Here is a 21,191-nt window from a genome sequence, read left to right as displayed (position 1 = left end):
CTTTGATCCCTGAGCTCTCCTCCATCTACAGCCGCAAAGATGACAGGGGATCTTTGTTAAGCTTCTTTCTACTCAAAGTTATATTTAAAAAGAATGTCTTGTTTTTATTTCATATGTTTAATATATCTTATTGACTTCGTTAATTAACAAATTGGTTATCTTAAGCTATGTTCTTTATCCCTACAGTACTTTTTCAACTTTATTTTTGTAAGTTATACCCTCTAGTCATGTTAGTTTACTTGTTGAATTGGTTATCCCGTCTCTGTGTTTATGCTTATGTCATTTCCTGCAGTCATTTATCCCTCCTTGGTTTTAGGTAGCAGCCGATTCACACCATGTGAACATCAATTGCATAGCTCTTAGGAGACGCTAGGCTCTCTTCTGTGTGCGGTGCACACACTTGGCGCTCATCCCAGTGCTGTGACATTCATACTGCATTGACCTTTGTTTGACGAAGAAGCTAAGATATTTTATAATGGTAACTCAGCCCAAAGTTTCCATAAGAATTCTCCACCAGATACTATTCTTCTCTATTTTTTAAAAATCCTCACCCAAAGATAATGTTTTTATTGGTATTGGGAGCAGAAGGGGGAGAGATGGAGGGAAAGGGGAGAGAGAAACATTGGTCGGTTGCCTCCTGCATGTGCCCCTGGCCAGGAATCAAACCTGCAGCCTTTCGGTGTATGGGAGGACGCTGTAGTCAACCAGCCATGCAGCCAGCTCTGGTCTCACTCTATGTGTGCCACATCCAAATGATTTTCACTGAGTAGCTCTGATGTAGAGAAATCTGAGTTTTGGTCATTATTGTGACAGACCAATGGTATTTGTTCAGAATTGGGGTATATATAAGTTTAGTTTGGACATGCATTAATTGCAATTAAATAGTGGAATTAATATGTGAAAATTATGAGGAGGTCATTACCTGGCAGTCTTTTAGTATTGTGATTATAGGAGAGAGATGTTTCTTGGGAAGGAAAAGTATTGAGGATAGTCCTTTTGTTTTTAAATTGGAAAGTTATTGACATAAAACAATAACGTTCTTTGAATTTAGCAAATGGTTCCATTGTGCTTAATTTAATAAGCATTTATTGAATTTCTGCTGCCTATAAAGACTTTTATAGATGATAATTTCAACAACCTGAATATAAAATTATTCTAATGTTCATATATTATTAGAAAATAATTTGCTTTGAGAACATAATTGTTTGTTGTACTTAAGTTCAAGTAAAAAATTTTTTGAGATCAACTTTATATAACTAGAGTCAGTGAACAATTATGTAAAATCATTTTATGTCCAGTTTCTCAATGAACATTTCCTAAACTACCGGACACTGTTATATGTGTAAGCTTTATCACTTGGCTTAAATGTATATATTTGTAAGAGTGTTATACTCAAATTTATAACACTTGAATTCCTGTCTGGGAGGTTCTGGGATGTGAACTTTCACATTAAGAGCTCAGTAGGGGAGAAGTCTTGTGCTCATTTGCTTGACTACAAATCTATAATTAAAAGAGTCTCTCAGCAGGGGTGGGGACAGTTACTGAGTTCTGATGCTTCATGTAATATAATTACTTTGTTCAAACAGATACTGTAATTAGCATAACTTAAAACTTCATAGGGCAATGACTCATCGAGTGTTTTTTGTTTTTAATCAAAAAACAATAAAAAATAGTTTCTTTAACATTGAGAATATTTTTTTTTGAAAAATCCTATATAATAAAAGGATAATATGCAAATAGACCGAACAGCAGAATGCCTGGGACTCCTCAACCCTGGCCAGCCCCGACCTGATTGGCCCCCCACCCCTGCCGGCCCACTCCCATCGGAGGCAGGCCGGCTGGACCCCACCAGTGCACGAATTCGTGCACCAGGCCACTAGTATTTTCATATCACTGTAAACAGCAGCGTCAAAAATGAAAGGGTTGGTGTTTTATTGAAAAAGAATGGTTAGAACTTGTTTCAGAGCAGTGGCTTTAAATATCTCTAACTTAGTAGTAATGTTCGAGATCTATATCTATATGCATACATTTTGTATTAAGACCACATTTTAGTTTTAAGAACCATGCCTTATTGAAACTTTGGGATTCTGTGTAAGTGCCCACAGATTTGCTATTTTTATGTATTTGTGTCATTGAAATTTGATAGGCAATTCTCTGATCTCGGTAAAAAGCATTTTTGTAGATGTAAGAGATCTGTTTAGCCAGTGCTTCTTTGTTAGTTTTTGATACTGCTTTTCATGTGAACTATTCAGGAATTCACTTATTGAGAAAGAGCACTTGATATGGAATTAGGAGATACGGGACCAGTATTAAAAAAAAACACAAAAACCACACACAGATATACCAAATAAGCTCAATTAGTTTGTTTCTTTATCTCCATCCAAAGTCCCTACTATAAAGTTCTTCGAGGACAAGATGTGCTTAGAAGTTCACAGAGAAAAAAAAAATGTTTAAAGGTAAATGGTAGAGTAGAAAGATTTTCTAAAGATTTAAGACCTCACTCTTCTGTTTCTGTCTCTTTCACTAATATATGAAGCTAGTAATGGGGGACATTTTATTAATTTTTGGGCTCTCGTGTAGGTGATGTGTCTTATATTAGGAATTAGTTGTTGAGAGTGCATGCTCTACAATTCTGCCCTGTGGAACATTTACTGTATGTATGACTTGGCAAGTCATGTCTGCCTCACCCTCCTCATTAACATGTTAGTAAGAGTAATAGTTTTGCTCTCATGACAAGATTAAATGAGGTGGTGTGTTTATGTTTCTTAGAATGCAGTGTGTTTAATAAAAGTTCAGTTGCTATCGTCATTTTCATTTCTTTGTGTGTGTGTGTGTGTGAGAGAGAGAGAGAGAGAGAGAGAGAGAGAGAGAGAGAGAGAATCCTCACCCGAGGATATTTTTCCATTGATTTTTAGAGAGAGTGGAAAGAATAGGGAAGGAACAGAGAGAGAGATACATGGGGGCAGGGGAGGGGGTCATTGATGTGAGAGACACATCACTTGGTTGCCTCCCGCACACACCTGACCAGGCCAGGGATCAAGCCTGCAACTTAGGTATGTGCCTTTGACCAGAATTGAACCCTGGACCCTTCAGCCTGTGGGCTGATGCTCTGTCCACTGAACCAAACCAGCTAGGGTACCATTTTCATTTCTCAGTTTGTGTTTTATCATCACCTGAAAGACTAAGTTATTTGGAATTTCTTTCTTTATAGTATTCTTGTCAAAAATGCAGACCTATAACAAAGTATCATCGGTAATGGTGTCTAACTTTTCTAATTGGGTATGGGTGGTGTTATAAGGTTGTTTTAGTATGTTATTAAGCTTTAATTTACTATATAAATAAAGCTGTATTCCATTTCCTTGAATGCTGTCTTGTCATCTCAGCTTCCCTTAAATCAAAAAAGGTTAGTGGTTTTGTGCTTGGAGCATATTTGTACACATGGTAATTGTATATGTTGGTTTTCGTTGGCATGTGGCTCTGTCGCGTTAAGATACAACTTCAGTCTGGTAGGTCATAGAAGACTGTAACCCTTCTCCTCCTCCTGACCCAGTGAAACAAGCTGTGGTATAGCGGTGACAGTAAAGGAAAGGCAATCTCTTCGATGGGATAGGGAATCAGACCGCATCAGAATCATGGTAGGAAATCTAAGAGTGGACTAGCAGTAAGAGAACGAGAATGAAAGGTAGGGCTAAACCCTGTCACATGGAACCTGCCATCTGAACGGGGTCAAAAAGAGGCCCAGGAACCACACACATGATCAGGGGAGGCTCTGAGGAGTCTCACATACAGGCAGCCGCCGTCGTGTAGAGTGTGGCCGAGCGCTGTGGGAAGCTGCAGTGTTTTAATGACACGTGGTTTTAATGATGCTCCTCAGTGGTAAAAGCTCGGCTGTGGGATTCAGTAAATACTTGTTTAAAGCTACGTATGGGGAAAGCCAGGGCATATATACTGTTGAGAATAAAAGATTGCCTGGCTGGCATGGCTCAGTGGTTGAGCGTTGACCTATGAACTAGGAGGTCACAGTTCAGTTCCTGACCAGGGCACATGCCTGGGTTGTGGTCTCAATCCCCAGTGTCGGGTATGCAGGAAATAGATGATCAATGATTCTCTTTCATCATTGATGCTTCTATCTCCCTCTCCCTCTCCCTTCCTCTCTGAAATCAATAAAAACTTATTTTTTAAACAGAATAGAAAAATCAGACATGGTTCTGGTATTTAACTGAAATCAAACTTTCGAATAGCAAGAATAAGACAAACACAACCATAAATTATAGTATGATTTTTAGAGCAAAGGGTAAAATGTTAAAGAAGGGAAGAAGAGCATTCTGGACATGGGTGGTAACGTGCGTAGACTTATGGGTATCACGGTCTGTGTTTGGGATCAGGCAGTTTGTTCGCAGTGTGGAGGGAGGGGCAGCTGCTGTGGGACGGTGAGCAAGGAGTGGTACCTGAAGGCGGTGTGGATCGAAATGAGGCTGTAGGGATAGCAGCCCCTCCCTCTCTCAGGGCACAGGCAAGCTTATGGCTGCAGGTCAAACATTTTTCTACAAAATCAATTGGTCCTTGTCCGCAAGTTCTAAAAATCCACACGTCTTTAAAAAAACCTCAGGAGGAATAATAGCTGAGTCATAAATGGTGGGCCGTTTGGAGGAGGGATATATAAGGAGCTGCAGTTTGGACATGTGGGACCACGATAGACACATCCGCTTGGCAGTCTCATTTGGAGGTCTGAGAATCAATCGGCCGGGAGGACTGTGCTGGAAATCTAAACCTGATGTTCCGTATTGCTGAAGATTTAGAGGCACAAAATCTGAAATGACATTGTTTTGGGTAACCATAAGACAGACGTTATAATCATGAGTAATAATGAGTTGTTTTTCTACATTAGCATCTCAGTTGACTCCTGAAATATAACTAAATGTAACTAAAAAGAAATTGATGCCTCATAGACCCCTGTTTCTAAGGGGAAACCATTTTTCATGTGTATTCTATTTGTTATTCCTCTTCTTAGCTTCCTTTCCACCTTTTTTGTCCCAGATCATTTTTTGAAGTGAGAAATTTGGGGGGTGGATTCTTAATGTAGGTGTTTTGGAATACAGAAGTATGTACCACATAGTCTTATTCTAATTCTTGTTTGTTTGTGACTGAAATAGAACCTTTATAGGAATAAACATCGACTTTTATAGTATTTGCCAACTCCAGATTTCCTGTATTATCTATTTAAGAAACAGAAAGAGAACACAGGGAGAAATTATATTTGTGTTGAATAATTACTAGGCTTAAAACTCAATGTTGGAAGAATTTACTTAGCCATAACTCTGAGTTAGAAGGGACTACAATTGGATCAACGCAACTTCTGGGCAGAATTATCTTAAAACCTTTTTTTTTTTTAAAATGAAGTCTGATATGGTTATAGATTAAAAATAGGAAATTCTGTAAGAACTTATGTGGATACGGGGTTCCCCGCCCCCCCCCCCCCCCCCCACTTTGCTGCCTTAACCGTCCCCTGACCCCCATTGAAGAGAGTCCTTGGTGTTTATTTCTGTTACTGCACTAGGTGCTTACTGTGCTCTCCGTTGACTGGTTGCTTTTGGCTCCCATCTCACGGAGTCGTTGAGGTGAGGAGGCGTGTTCATTTGAAAGCTCTTACCTGTCAGTGTTGTGGTAAAGGGATGGGTTATGTTGATGAACTTTCACTTGTGGGCTTCTTTTTCTTGGTGAGACATTAATCATGCAGTTTCTGAACCTCTTCGACTAGACCTGTAATTCTTGTACTTTTCTACCATTTTCTCTCTCTGTCTATGCTTCTAGTTGGAGGGAGAAATCCTCAAATTTTATCCTCTAATCTCTATTCAGTTTTTCCTTTATACTGTCATATTTTTAGTGTCGTTCTTTTTTATGTTTCTGGTTTTTTTTTTAATGTTTTGAATTCTTTTAATAGCATTCTCTACTTGTTAATCCTCAGATGACATTTTTTCGATTGCTTTTAAGAGAAAGTGGAAAGGAGGACGGAGTGGTGGGGGGAGAGAGACATCAACTGGTTGCCTCCTGCACTCGCCCCTCCCTGGGGTGAGGAGCAAACCCGCAACCCGGGTCCTAGCCCTTGACCGGGAATCGAACCTGAGACCTTTCCACGGTCGGGCCAACACTCTAACCACTGGCTACACCGGCCAGGACTCTGCTTGTTTGAAGGGTGTAGTATCTTCTCTTCACTCTGCAGAGTTTTGAGTTTTTCTCCTTGCTCTGGGGTTACTTTCTTGGTTCAGGTTGTTTTGTGTGTGTGTGTGTGGCTGGTTAGAGTCCACACAGAAAGCTCTTCCTGTCCCCTGCCCCAGCTTGTGGGCTGGCAGCCTTCCCTGGGGTGGAGCGACAGAGAAGACTGGACACCTCAGACTTCAATATATAAAGGGTCTCATCAGCTGCCCCCTCAAAACCTCGTTCCAGCAAGGGGACCTGTTCAGGAGTGCATTTCTAGTGTTTGGCTGGGAGCTAGGGGTGCCAGACCACCAGCAGTTTGTGGGCAGGGATGTAGAGATTCACCATCTTGTCTGTGTTTGTTCTTTCAACAGCTTTTAAAAACTGTAAGCAAAACTTTCTTTTGAAGCAAGCATTAGGATAAGTGTGTTTTAATCAGCACTTAAATTGTTGAATTGTTTGCACTTACCCAGGAGTTTTACAACTCATAAATGTATTTCTTTAACAAAGCACAATGTAAAGTTACACTGCAACTTTGTTCTCTGTTCCTGTCACGGAAGTCCTTCTCTTTAAATCCTCCAGCTTTTGTCTGCCCATCTCACGGACACACACACACACACACACACACACACACACACACTAGCTTTTAGTGTCTCTGTTTCTATTAATTATAACATCTGTGTCTGTTCGAGGTTGGTTTTGATTGATTTTTTTTTTTCATCAGATGTTATAATTTTCTGCTTCTTTGTCTGCCTATTAATTTCTGATGAGGTGCCAGATCGTGTGAATATTACTTTTCTGGGCAGCTATTTGTCTTTCTAACTGTTCTTGATCTTTATTCTGGGGCACTGACTATTGCTGTTGCCGGGAAATACCTCCATGTTAGGCCTGTGAGCGACTGTGGTGGCTCCGGGCGCACTCTTTGGGGTCATGTTGATGGCCTTGCCCGGGCTGCTGCGCTTTGTCTGGTTGCTCATTCCCCACACAACATTGGGGATGCATTTCCATAGTAAGGTTATGAACAGAAAGTAAAGACAGAAGCATATATTTCATCTTTACAACTTACTCTATTCTTATTGACTAAGCTATATAGATTTTTTTTTTCTCACATGGCCTCTGCAGACATGTGAGTTGTAATAGACAGCTGCTTTCATTAATACCAGTTTTGTTCATTTATACCAGTTTTATTTTCTTTGATTAGAATTTCACAATTTAGTAACCTACAAGAGGCAAGTAGTTATTGCTTATATGGTACCTTGCTCTAAGCCAGGTGCATTTATTTATACCATTTTTGTATTTTAAATATGTTTATATTTTGTTTGATATTAAAATTGTAAGTATAAGTTATATATTACAAATTATGTATACACTAGAGGCCCGGTGCACGAAATTTGTGCACGGGGGTGTGTGACCCTCAGCCCAGCCTGCACCTTCTCCAATCTGGGACCCCTCGAGGGATGTCCGACTGCCCGTTTAGGCCCGATCCTCTCACAATCCAGGCCATCCCTCACAATCCAGGACTGCTGGCTCCCAACTGCTCACCTGCCTGCCTGCCTGAATGCCCCTAACGGCTTCTGCCTGCCAGCCTGATCACCCCCTAACCACTCCCCTGCCAGCCTGATTGATGCCTAACTGCTCCCCTGCCAGCCTGATTGCCCCTAACTGCCCTCCCCTGAAAACCTGGTCACCCCTAACTGCTCTCCCCTGCAGGCCTGGGTCCCCCCCAACTGCCCTTGCCTGCAGGCCCAGTCGCCTCCAACTTCCCTCCTCTGCTGGCCTGGTCGCCCACAACTGCCCTCCCCTGCTGGCAATCTTGTGGTGGCCGTCTTGTGTCCACATGGGGGCAGCCATCTTATGTGTTGGAGTGATGGTCAATTTGCATATTAGTCTTTCATTAGATAGGATAAAGGCCTGGTGCATGGGTGGGGGGCAGCTGGTTTGCCCTGAAGGGTGTCCGGATCAGGGTGGGGGTTCCCTTGAGGCGTGGGTAGGCCTGGGTGAGGGGCCTGTGGTGGTTTGCAGGATGGCCACGCCCCCTGGCGACCCAAGCAGAGGCCCTGGTATCTGGGGTTTATTTATCTTCTATAGTTGGAACTTTGTAGTCTTGAACGGAGCCAAGCCTCCTGCTTGCTCCATGGCTGCATCCATTTTTGTTGGGATTTATTTATCTTCTATAATTGAAACTTTGTAGCCTTAAGTGGAGGCCAAGGCAGGCCAGGGTGTGCGGAAAGCTTGGCTTCCTTCATTGCCGGGGAAACCAAAGCCTCCTGCTTGCTCTGTGACTGCAGCCATCTTGGTTGGGTTAATTTGCATACTCACTCCTGATTGGCTGGTGGGCGTGGCTTGTGGGTGTGGCAGAGTTGCGGTCAATTTGCATATTACTCTTTTATTGGATAGTATGTATTAAATTTCTCTAAAACGTAATAAAGAAGCAGTTCTGAAATTGTTGTATCTTAGGAGAAAGGGAAATGTGGCAACTCTCACTGTACCTCTTTGTAGCTCAACAGTGCTTCCACCTGGAGAAGAGTCCTCCTGAGGTGATTGAGCACTCAGGGAAGGAACTAGATATTCTCTGTTAAACTAGTACTTGTGGGTTGATGTCATTGAAGAATAACCTGACAGTTCACTGTTTTTACAGTAAGCTAATGATGGAAAAATAGTTCATTATTGTAATAACGAAATATTTCCATAAATACTACTTGAAATACTTAAAACAAATGGCATTTCTCTTATACAATGTCTGTTTGCAAAACATTTTCCCTAATCTTGAATTCCGTCAATTAAAAAGTAATTGTAAAAACTTTTCTGAATTTGAGTTTTCCTAATTTTGAACCCCTAAATTGGCAACTTACCAGCTATGTGACCTTGACAATGACTAACTTAAATTTACCCCAGTGACCTGGTCTTATAGGCAAAATATAGAAATAACAACATCTTTTTCATATTAACCAAAGGCTAACACCATGAATGACTTTCTTAGTGTACATAAGGGCATAACAGGTTCTGGGTGGTTCGCTCACTATTGAATCCTAAGCAGCCGGCTCCATGGTACCGAGTAGGTGCTCAACAAATGTTTGTTGAGTTAACTATCATTTGATCCACTGGGCTTCCACACAGGTTTTTTGCCAGGAAAGTAACAAAATATTTATAATGTCATCATAGAAAAATAATGTAAACCTATCTTAAATAACTGCCAACAGATTAGTATTATGAAAAGTATACTTTCTTTTTTGAAAAACGTGTAATATTTTACTTTGTAAATTTTTCAGGAGGAGCAAAATAGAGGCAAGCCCAATTGGGAGCACCTCAACGAAGACTTACACGTACTGATTACTGTGGAAGATGCTCAGAACAGAGCAGAGATCAAACTGAAGAGAGCCGTTGAAGAAGTGAAGAAATTACTGGTACCTGCAGTAAGTAACAATTTCCAAGTTTTAGATTTGGCTTCCAACCCCCTTTCCAGTTTAATTTTAAATTGTTGTAAGATTATAGTAATAAACAGGTATTGTTAGAAATTTTATTTAAATAAAAGTATAAGAATTATTTATAACTCCTTTACTATAATACAGTAGACAACATAGGCATGAGTCAGATCTGTAAATGCAAAAGCCTGTTTTATTAGAGTTGTGAAGGGAGCAAGGTGAATCGGTGGACTACTTTGCAAACGTGTTTTACCTTGGTGTCGCTCTGCCACGGGGTAAGACATGAGTCGGGAAAGGAGAGCTTTCTTTAGAGTGGAACCGTTTCCGGTAAGAGGTGATGAGTGCACAGGCGTCCACAGCTGACACTTACGCTGGGTGAGCTGTGTTAGGAGGGGCACATATTTGACTTGCCTGTGGGTTCCACGTACTCTTCCGGGCCCATCATTGTCCACGTAGAGAGATGTCCCATACCATGAAGGACTGTCTCTTAGAAAAGTAAGAGCTCGCTCTCACTAGTGCACCAGGCACCTTTGTGTTCTTTCTCATCCTCCTCCCTTTCCCGCTCACTTTCTCCATCTACTTCCCTCTACTCCCTTCTCCCTTTTGTCATTTCCTCATTGTTACAGAAACCTATAGTAACTTCATAATTTTTAAAAAAGCTTTATTGCTGAAAGTATTATACATGTCCCTCTTTTTCCCCATCGGCCCATTTCTAGCCCACCCTCGGCCCTCGCCGCAGGCATTCACCACCCTATAATCTTTTAAATGTTTTATTTATCTTCATTGTTGAAAGTATTATAGATGTCCCCTTTTTCTGTTTCCTCCCCCTCCACACTCCCTCCACCCTGCACCCGCCCCTCCCAGGCCTTCACCAGGTTGTCAGCTCTTTCCATGGGCCTGTAGTAACTTTAGCAATGATGATGGAATTACTACCAGAGGATCATCTTTTTCAATGGAAAATAAAAAATAAATTACTGGTTTTCTAAGACATAACTAACATTTTTTACATTAGTAAAATATATGGAAATGTGGACCCTAACTTGCTATTGAAAAAACGAGGAATAATGTTTGTATTCTGTCCAACAGAAATGTGTTGACATTTACATAAATGAGTAGAATGCTGGCTGTTCTCTACTCCCCAGGTAGTTTGTTCTACAAGTAAACTTACAAAACATAAACATTTCTATTTACTTGACAAAATTATCTCCTTGAAAGAAAAGAATTCCATGTAAATTCTGTTTGATAGGTTTAAAATCTATAATGGTATACTGTTATGCCATATAATTTCTCTCCTTTTAAAATATAATTGTGCAGTAATAAAGAAATTTACAGAAAGGGGTTTTCTTCCCCTAGGCATACCGGTCTGTTAGTCCTATGATCAGAACAAGTTACTTAACATTAGGCCTTTTTTTGCTACGTATAACTGAAAATAGTTAGCTCATATCATATACTAAACAAATGATTTCACCTAATGTATTAAGTAGACCACCCTATTATGTTATTCTAATCATGCTGTAAGCTACTTTAATTTTAAATATTATTAACGTGGGAAAGAACATTCAATTAGAATCTGTTACTATTATGTGTCTTTTAGAAAGTAAGTAAACTTCTCTGTTTTCTTATTTATAAAATGAGAATTGGAGCAAATGTAAGGACCATTTTGGTTTTAAAATTATTTGTCTTTGAATATTAAATGATGTACAGAAGCTTTTGAAAAAAACGCATACAATTCATATTTTAAAGGAAAATGGCACTTTATTTGGAATTCAGATTCCATTGTTCATTAACATGATACTGAAACACAGCCATGCTTTTCCTTTACACATGGTCTGTGGCTGCGTTGGCGTTTCCATGGAGGAGCTGAGTATGCACCACAGACCATATGCCCGGAAAAGCCATCTACTGTCTGGCTCGTTACAAAGTTTGCCAATTTCTGGACTGTTCATTAATCCAGATGACAGATGATAATGAGTGGGACCAAGGTAGCCATAGTGGTGAAGGTGTGAAGCATGGTCTGATGCTAAGTACATTTTTAAAGTGAATCAGGCCTGTGAAAAGGCATTAGGGGTGAGTTAATTAAATGTTTGATCAAATGTAGCAGGCTAATTTTTAATTGGATAATTTTGTATGGCCCACAAATGATGTTATAAATATCCAAATGGCCCTTGGCAGAAAAGAGGGTCCCCCCCTGGACTGCTGGATATTAGAAAGCACTGAGTCACGAATGACGTCAAGGTTTTTAGCCTGAACAGCTGGAAGGATATAATGCTGTTACCTTGTTGAAGATGATACTAGGAACAGACTTGGAAGGAATTATCAGAGTTCAGTTTTGGACCTAAACTATTTGAGATGCTTGTTGCCTGTCCCAAGTGTAGCTATTCGAGTGCTATTATTCCAGGTTGACAGTGTTTTAGGTTGCTAGCGTACAGAAAATTATTTAAGGTAAGATTCTTAGAGGAGTTGGCATTTCCCTAACTGTGTTCTGTGAGACACTTTTCATAGGGATTCTGGGTAAAGGAGGTTTTAATATGCTAGTAAGTATTGCGAACCCCTGGTAGGAACAATTTCCACGTTTACTTGGCCATCAAAATTTCTGGGAATACATTCTCATTTAGTGTTCTAAAGATCTGAGAAGTAATATGGAAACTCCTAGGTCTGATTTAAATACAATTTGAGCTACATGTTTTAAAAATGCTAATGGAGTGATTTTGAAGACATGAAGAAAGAAAACTCTTCCTGAGATTTTTTTTCCCATTCCTTTTTAAACAGACAATGGGACACGTTCATTTTAAGTGTACAGATTGAGTTTGAAGCTATATACACTTATCATCGTTACCTCAGTCAAGGTTTCTATCACCCGTTTTCTTACTCTACCATCAATTAACCACCTCTCTCCCGCTGCCCCCACGCAGATACTGGGGTTAACTTTGCCTCAAAACTCTCTCTATATTTTTTTCCAGTTTCATTGACATATGATAGACAAAAATTGTACACATGATGTTTGACATACATAGAAATAGTGAAATTATCACAGTTAAGTTAACCACATCCGTTTCCTCACAATGACCAATTTTTAAGATCTTCTCTCGTAGCATTTCAAGAATACACCACAGTATTCTTAACTGTTCCCACTATGCGTACGTTAGTTGACCGACATCTCCCCACTCCCCTTTCTCTCACCTCCCAGCCACTGCCGTTCTGCTTTCTCTGGTTGGTCAACTTTTTTCTATATTCAGTTTACTTTCTCTAAGTTTCATGTGGATGAAAGTTATTTTCTGCCTGTCTGAGAATAAATAATAAGCCTGGGTTTTTTGAGGTTCCTCCATTCTGTTGCTTGTCCCTCTGTGTTGATACTTAGTATTCCATAGAATAAAGAGATAGTTAGTATTCCATAGAATAAAGAGATAATTAGTATTCCATAGAATAGAGAGGCACCGTTTATCGATCCTTTCACCTGTTGTGGTTTTATTTTCCATCTCTCTGCAGACAAATGATGTTGAGCATCTTCCCATGTCCTTTTTAGCAATTCGTGAATCTTCTTTAATGAAGAATCTGTTTAAATCTATTTTATTGTCGTTTTTCATACTGAGTTATCAGTTCTTTGTAGATTTGGGTAATAAATGTTTTATCAGACAAATATTCTAATCTGTGGCTTTTGTGCTGTTGTGGAAAGGCTTTCAATTACAAATTCAATTTATTTGTAAAATATAGAACTCTTAAATTTTTTTTCTGTTTTATTTTTTTCAAAGCACTTATTCATGTCATCTAAGTTGATGAGATTTCTGCCATGAAATTGTTCATAATATTATCTTTTCATCTTTAAGGTCTGTAGGATCTATAGAAGTGTTCTTTTTTTTTTTTTTTTTTTTTTTTTTTGTCATTCTAGCTCTAGAGCTTTATTAATTTTATAATCTTTCCTAAGTATCAACTTTCGTTTCTGTTGATATTCTCTATTTGTTCCTTTTTTATTTTATTGATTTCTCCTTTTACACTTTCCTTCTACCTGATGTGGTTTCATACTACTTTCACTCATCTTAAAGGTGGAAGATTAGTGATCTGAAACCTTTCTTTTCTACTTTTGAGAACTGTCTTTAAAGGCATAAATTTTTATTTGAAAACTGCTTTAGCTGCATCACCAAAATAACGTTATATTGTAATTTCAATGCTTGTTGCCTGTCCCAAGTGTAGCTATTCGAGTGTTATTATTCCAGGTTGACAGTGTTTTAGGTTGCTAGAGTACAGAAAATAATTTAAGGTAAGATTCTTAGAGGAGTTGGCATTTCCCTAACTGTGTTCTGTCCTTATTGGTGAAACTGAGTTATTACTGCTTACTTGCCTTAGAAGTCCTTGGGAAGGTCATAATAATTTATGTAGAAGTACAGGACACATGATTAGTTCAAAATATTTTCTAATTTCCATGATTTTTTTCTTTGACCCATGGGTTATTTCCAAATATTTGAGACTTATCTGTTTCTCTTACTATGACTGGTTTCTAATTTAATTTTGTTCTGCTCAGAAATTATAATCTGTAATATTTCAGTCTTTTAACCTATTTGGGACTTATTTGTAGTCTAGCATATGGTCTGTTTTGTTGAATGTCTCATGTACATTTAAAAGCATGTCATTCTGTAGTAGTTGACTATGTGCTGTATAGGTGTCAGTTAGGTGAAGGTGGTTGGAAATGTTGTTCAGGTCTTCTCTTCCTCTTACCTTTTTTCCCTCCTAGCTTTGTTAATTACTGAAAGAGTCTAAAGATCTCCATCCATTCATTGTAAAAATACACACACTAGTGTGTTCTCCTTGATCTCACTGAAATGGCAAACTAATTTGGTGTACTCACTCATTCCCAAGTACATATACGTGTATATATAGCTTACACAACCTGCATGGCCAGGGTTTGGCATAACTAAAAGATTTCACTTGTTTATTATATAATGGCAACTTTGGTGAGACTTGAGCTGGACGATCAATATACAGATTCATAGAGATATATTTAGTATATATGCATTTTAGGGTTGGCGAGTTGTGCATTTCAGGTTATTAAAAGTGATGAGAAATACAGTAGGGTTATATAAATCCTGGTCAGGAACTGTCACTGTCCTTATTGGTGAAATTGAGTTATTACTGCTTACTTGCCTTAGAAGTCCTTGGGAAGGTCATAATAATTTATGTGAAAGTACAGGACACGTGTTTCATCTTTTCTCCTCTTGGACATGGACTGGTTGCCTCAGCTACATCATTGACCATATCAATGACCACCTCAGCTCCTGGTCACAGATGCACCGCACAAGAAAGAAATTCTATTCCCTACCTACAAAACCCTCATTGCTAACCCCGGTCTCAGTATAGGCTTTTGTTTACAGTGGCGTAATAAGCAAGAAAATTATGAAACTATTAATGTTACCAAAACATAACATGGTTTGTAAGTTGCACTCCCCCCCCCCCCCACACACACACACACACACAGATTCTCTTTTACTTACTATGGGTGTGCACCTACCATCTCAGGTATTGGTGCCATCCCTCTTTCACTTCTCATCTCAGTGAGTTTGAAAATAAGACCCATTGTTTGTAGTCATTAGCTAAGACCTTATGGCTATGTATTCTGTGGTGTTTTCTAATCTCCAGGGAACCTAGAAACTCTAGAAGTGGAAGTAGGGGAATATTGTGCTGCACTCTGTCGACAGGAAGACTGAGAAAGGAGAGGTGAGGGTACGGGCCTGAGTCTCCTCTTCCTTGCTGTAATTTTTCCTCCCTTTCAGTAGCAATGAGGTCCAGGTTTCTGTTGAGGAGATAGAATACTAACCTACAAAGACTAAGTGAGAAGCACTAACCTGTCTCAGAGGAATTAAGTGGTTTCAGGCCCTGAGGTTTATGTGGTCTCAGAATTCACAACGGGCCTGGGACACGAGGTGCCACCAGCCCCAGAGAATTGGTAAGTGCTCCTTTCAGGCTTGTTTACTTGGTGGTGGTGTGAGTGTCCTCTTCTCTTTGGTCTTTCATTTTCTCTGTAATCTACTTATACATGTTTGAGGACTTGAACATGAGTCAGTTTTAAATATATAGCTGATCTCTTTGTGAAAGCATTTATTTATTAACACAGAGTTCAGTAATATTAAAGTAAATGATGATCTAGTAGATTCTGACAAATTTCTACCTGGAGATTTTGAAATTTAAAGTTGTTGCCAGTTATTTCAAGAAATATGAAAATTGAAGATATGTATTAAAGCAAAAGTAATTTTAATTCACTTATTTAAAAACTGCAGATGTCATCAGAATTTAATAGAGTAGTAGAGAGAAGAGAGCATCACAAAATACTTTTTTAGGTTTGCTTTTTATGTTTCTCAAACATTCTTTTCTTTCTAAATGCCATATGCATTTGACTCAGTTAAAAATGTTTTTATTATAACCTGAAAATAGATAAAAGAGTAAGAGAGGAAGAGACGGAATGACTCTAGAGATAGAGAAATCTTATTGTTAAAGTTCTTTTAACAGGATCGTTAATGAACTGGTAGCTCTGCATTTAGTTCTTAACCAAGTTATCAATAATTAAAGTTTGTGGCATTATTGGCTTCCTTTTCATTTTATTGGGAAAGAAGGCAAGGTATTAAAAGATACATTAAGACACATCTAGCTGTGATGCTCCTGCTCCTTGATAGAGCTGTGTTGTGAGAGACCATCTCTGTCAGGCAAAGAAAGGTGGTGTTGGTACTGTTTGCTGCCATGCACGGCCATTGTAATCTGAATGGGGAATCTGTCTAGGGACCCAGAGTACAGTAATTAGCAGCCTCTTCAGAGTGTCAGAGCAGAATTACCATTGTAATGGTTTAGCTGCAGGATAAAAGGATTGCATTTGGGTTTGCCAGTCTGCCAAACTAAAGGAGTTGCCATGAGAATTTTCAAATGTGAGAGGCGTTTACTTAAAGCAATTTGGCAGGTTTGAATAAATTCATACATTACGGGTTTGAAAGCAACCAGTCCTGCTTTCGCTCCTAGAGGAAGGGCAGGTAGCAGGCCACTCCATGCTTCCATGCCGACAGTTGCTTAGGAAGGCTTGTCTTCCCACTACATGTAGTGCACCATAAACACACCATAAACACATCTAAGGGAAGGCATGTTGTTCCAAGTCTCTGAGGGAAGAAGACACAACTCGACATGTAACCTTTCCTTCCTAAATTATATCGTCTTCCAACGATGCTGGTAAAGTGATGGTTTTGTTTTAATAAACGTTCATGTGACCCTAACGTTTTCCTCAGTGCTTGCAGTCTGTGTCTTTGCACTTGTCGTGTGTGTGTGTGTGTCACAAAGTAAGATGAACATGGGTGGTTTTTGTGGAAAACAATAGGGTCCTGAGCGCACGACCTGGATCGCGCAGGCTGCATGCAGGCGCTGGGGAAGCTGCAGCTCCGCTGTGTCCTGGCAGCACTGGGTCAGCGGGATGGCTTCGCAGTGAGCAAAGGCTCCCTGGTGCCGGGGGATGCCCAGCACTGGCGCTTGCACAACCTCACAGGCCTCGGGACAGCGTGAGGGTCACATTGCCTGCGTTAGTGGTTTATAGCTGCCCTCCAGAAAAAGACTGACATTTACGTACTTAAAGCTTTGAGACTATAAAATACTCTCTCGTATTAAATAAAACAAGGTCTTTGGGGAAGTCCATTAACATTTTCAAGCCATTAGGTTACAGTTTCGTAAGGAAAGTAATAATTTGGTTGTTGCTAATTTTGTGGCCTAAAAAATGTAGATGCATCTTTAATTTTTAGGCCTCAAAAGGGGATGCAGGCCATAAGGAGATGCAGGTATGCAGAATGATTAATTCAGAGGAGAAGGTATACAATATTGTTAAAAGTTCAGTAAATATAGCATTTATATGTTAATCTTTACTCCTTAAAGTATAATTACACATTAAAATAAGTCTTATTAAAATCCTATAGTAAATGAATAAAACAACACAATGACAGGTAAGATTTTCTGAAATATCATTTAAATTTGGAATACAAAGACCATCATATCCTTCTCAGAGATCTAGAACTCCTGGAATCAAAACGCCATGTGTGTTGTATTCTATGTGCTGGGTACTCTGATAGGAATGAGTGAATGTTCACGGCCTTAGGAAACATGATGAGAGAAAAAGACATGTACAGAAATTGGCATGTGCTGATTAATTTTTCTTGCGAAGAAGGACAATGCTAAAATTTAACCTGATTCTAAATCAATAACTTTTTATACTCCAATCCATTTTGTGGCTTGTTGTTTATTCTGCATTAGGGCAGCCGCGGGAGCATTGTGTCAACTAGAATTTTCACCAATAATTAAAAGTACTCTGCCTTTAGACCTCAGTTCATTTGGAGAGATGAAGACGCTTGACAGGTGTAGTCTTTAAGCCTTAATCACTGCCATCGCAGACCCTTGTCATCGCGGAGAGCTGTGTGAGCTCTGCACGCCCTAGCTCGCCGTCCTGTTGTCCGGCAGGGCATCAGGCTTCTCCCCAAATTCGGAGCTCAGTTTGACGAAGCGCCTCGGTGATGGTAACAGAATGTGCGTTGTCTAGGGTAACTGATGAAACGCTCACAAATGGCCTCAGTGTAAGAAACACTCTCCTTTGATTCTCAGTAAGGGTTCCTTGAGTAGCTTCTCCAAACATAACGTTTTGTTGAGGTTGACGTTGTAGATAGCCGGCAACTAAAAGAAAGTTCTGGGCACGGAATAGTAGGGCGCTGTACGTTTGTTTCCTTACCAGTATCTGCAGTTCATATAGGAAGTCCCTCCGTTTTAATCTTGTATTCCAGCCTCCCTCAGAATTTGTATGTTACATTTATCAAACGTAATGTTTCTATCCCTTAAGTAAATATGCTCCTCACTGGCCAGGATAATGCATTTTGGTTTTTAAATATATATATTCTTATTAAGTGTATGATATTATACACAGATACTCTAAAATTAATTTTAAATATAAATAGATTAAAGAATTAAAATTATTTAACAGGAAAAAAAGTGAGTGATTCCTCATTGTGTTTTCTTTACTTCCGTTATTTTCATACATCCCTTTACTGTGTTTGCACGCCCGTCTCATGGTTGGTAAGTAGCATCATGTTCCTTATATAGGCAAAGCGTTTGGAACCCGTTCACTTTGTGTTAAGGAACAGTGAGATGGGATTGATAAAAATTAAATAAACCATATGCCCTTATTTTATTTTATTTGCTTGTAATTTTAACCCTTATATTTAATTTTTCTTGACAACATTTCAAGTGTTGTGGTATTTATTAGTAAAATTCTTCAGATACTACTATTGTGAAATTTTAATAGTATATTAACAATTCAGATGAGCATTCAATATTATATTAAGATTGTTTCAGATAAACTTATTCGGTATCTTATTTTATGACTTGATTTTCCTCTGTGTTTTGGATAACTAAATAAAATACTGGAAATTTAACTTCAAAAGCGACACTTATTAATAATAGACTCCTCCTTTGCGAGAATTACTCTGAATCCTGTACTGCAGAATTATGTAAGTGTATGTGTTATTGTTTTTTAATTCTCTCAACCCCTAATGCTTTGGGGGAAACATTTAATCTTTAATGTATATTTCAATTATAAAATGTAAATTAACATGTTTTTAAAGTTCTGCCTTTAACGTAGCATCAGTTTTTATTTTGTTAAACTGCTTTATAGAATACTAGATCTCTGAGCAAGACAACAGATTTATGAATTAGCTTACTTTGTGATATTAACTTATTTTATGAATTCACCTGTGAATGATGGCAGTATACTCTTTTTAAACAAAATACTTTGATTACTGAATTTGGATTCTATGGAATTATAACACACTCATGGAGATTTTTATAAAAGACTCATTTAATGACTTCCAAGCAACTCACTTCACAAACTTCTATTGAGAAGCTGCTATTGAGCAGCCTAGAAACCAAGACTTCAGTGCATAGAAAGACCTAGACTTAATAATATCAGTGAGTTTAGGACAAAATTAATGAGTTTGCCAGTTACTTATTGGATCACTTGATGCTCGCTCTTCAGAAATGTTACGCACTCCCACTATAGGTAGTACTTTTCTAGAGTGATCGTCTCTCCAGTTTGTTCTTCTTGAGCACACTCGTCCATAACCCTGTCTCTCGGGACCAGTGCCATTGTGATCATTCTTCAGTGCGCTTCTAATCTTGAACTCCAGGTCACCAATCCATTCAGTACCTCCCCTTGGAGGACTTCTATCCATTTTAGACATAACATTTTCAAACTGCCTTTGCCCTCATCCAGCGGTCCCTCCATTGTTTTCTTAGGTGAATGGCATTAGTTGCCTGGGAGTCCTGCCGTGTTCACTTTACCTCCGGGTTTTTCCCCGCCCCCTCCTTACTGTCTAGTCTGTCCACACGTCCTCTCTGGTTCTGCCTGTTAGTAGCACATCACTGTCTTTTCAGTCTTCACTGTTGGACTAGAGCCAGGGAGAGCTCTGGTCTAGTGCTAGCCGAGCTTTCTTGCTAGTGAGGGAGTGCCCTCACACTGCGGGTCAGGCTTCCACGGCGTCCCTCCGTGCGTGGTCACGTTGCAGACTGGCTAGCAGGACTGTCCTAGCCCGTCGTCCTCTCGTGTGTGCCTCCCCTCCAGCTGTTCCGGGTGGTTCCCTTACCTACCACACTCCTCAGCCAAGTAATTGGCAGGTTCAGGACACTCCTCGTTTAGTTGGTGTGTTATAGTGACTTCTGGAATGGACGTGGAGGAAGTTGATGGATTTCACAGTGGAAGCTAAGTTTCAGGAAAAACCATAAAAAAGATTAGTCTTAGTACTCCAGTGGTTTTAAAGCCACTTAAGACTTCCAGTGAAAGGTCAGCAAATAGAAACGTATTGCCTAAAAACGTTGCACATTTTTTATCGTTTTTTAAATGGGTGCATATTAATATGCAATAGAAATAGTCTTCACTTTGTTATTCATGACCTCTTAAAGGAAGAGTTCTATTCTTTTTTTAAGTCTAACACAGTACTGTGTTATTTAAAGCACCTATTTAAATTTATTGACCAGTAGTTAATTGTATTACCAGGAACCTAATAGTGTAGTTTTATATGATTTGTTCTTCACCAAATGGAGAGATGTGCTCCTATAATATGCTATCAGAACTTTGGTCCTAAAAAGTGTTTTCATGGGAAATTAGGAGAGTTCAGTAAACAAAGCTTTTTGAAAGCGCTCTAAATCTAATACTACAAAACCAATATGTAACCGGAGAGATCCAGGTAACACTGGAACCAGAGCTGTAATCTTGGTTCTCTCCATTAGCTAATTGTTTCTTAAATATTCATACCAAATATTTAAAGCACCAACCACCTTAATATAAAAGCTGCTTCCCTGTGGAAGATCAGTCAGATTTAACCACCACTATAGTAGCTAGCCATTGTGTATGTTGTTCTCTAATTCATTGCTTCCTAATTTCATTTTTTATCATAAAAACTCATCTGTTAAGAAAGATACCAGTGATTGTATGTGGATGCCAGTGGTAAGAATTTTGCCGCAAGTCGTAATAACTAGAGCGAAGGCACCGGAGTCTACGGCAGCACAGAAACGCTGCTG

At 39.2% G+C, this 21,191-nt stretch overlaps 1 protein-coding gene across 8 annotated transcripts in view; it reads left to right on the top strand.

Annotated features, from left to right (window-relative positions):
* The window catches only part of QKI (QKI, KH domain containing RNA binding), a 136,252-nt gene that overhangs the window by 95,182 nt on the left and 19,879 nt on the right, over positions 1-21,191 (top strand). For all 8 annotated transcript variants that reach the window (XR_013960544.1, XM_080667085.1, XM_080667080.1 and 5 more), the window contains exon 4: positions 9,465-9,608. Coding sequence is in view for 7 of the 8 variants with exons in the window: in XM_080667085.1 (XP_080523211.1) it covers positions 9,465-9,608 (144 nt within the window). In the remaining variant the exon portion in view is untranslated. The remainder of the gene's footprint in view (positions 1-9,464; positions 9,609-21,191) is intronic.

This window comes from Plecotus auritus, assembly GCF_963455305.1.
Source record: "Plecotus auritus genome assembly, chromosome: 4".
Lineage (NCBI taxonomy): Eukaryota > Metazoa > Chordata > Mammalia > Chiroptera > Vespertilionidae > Plecotus > Plecotus auritus.
The sequence above is the reverse complement of the archived record's forward strand: the minus strand, read 5'-3'. Positions and strand labels throughout refer to the sequence as shown.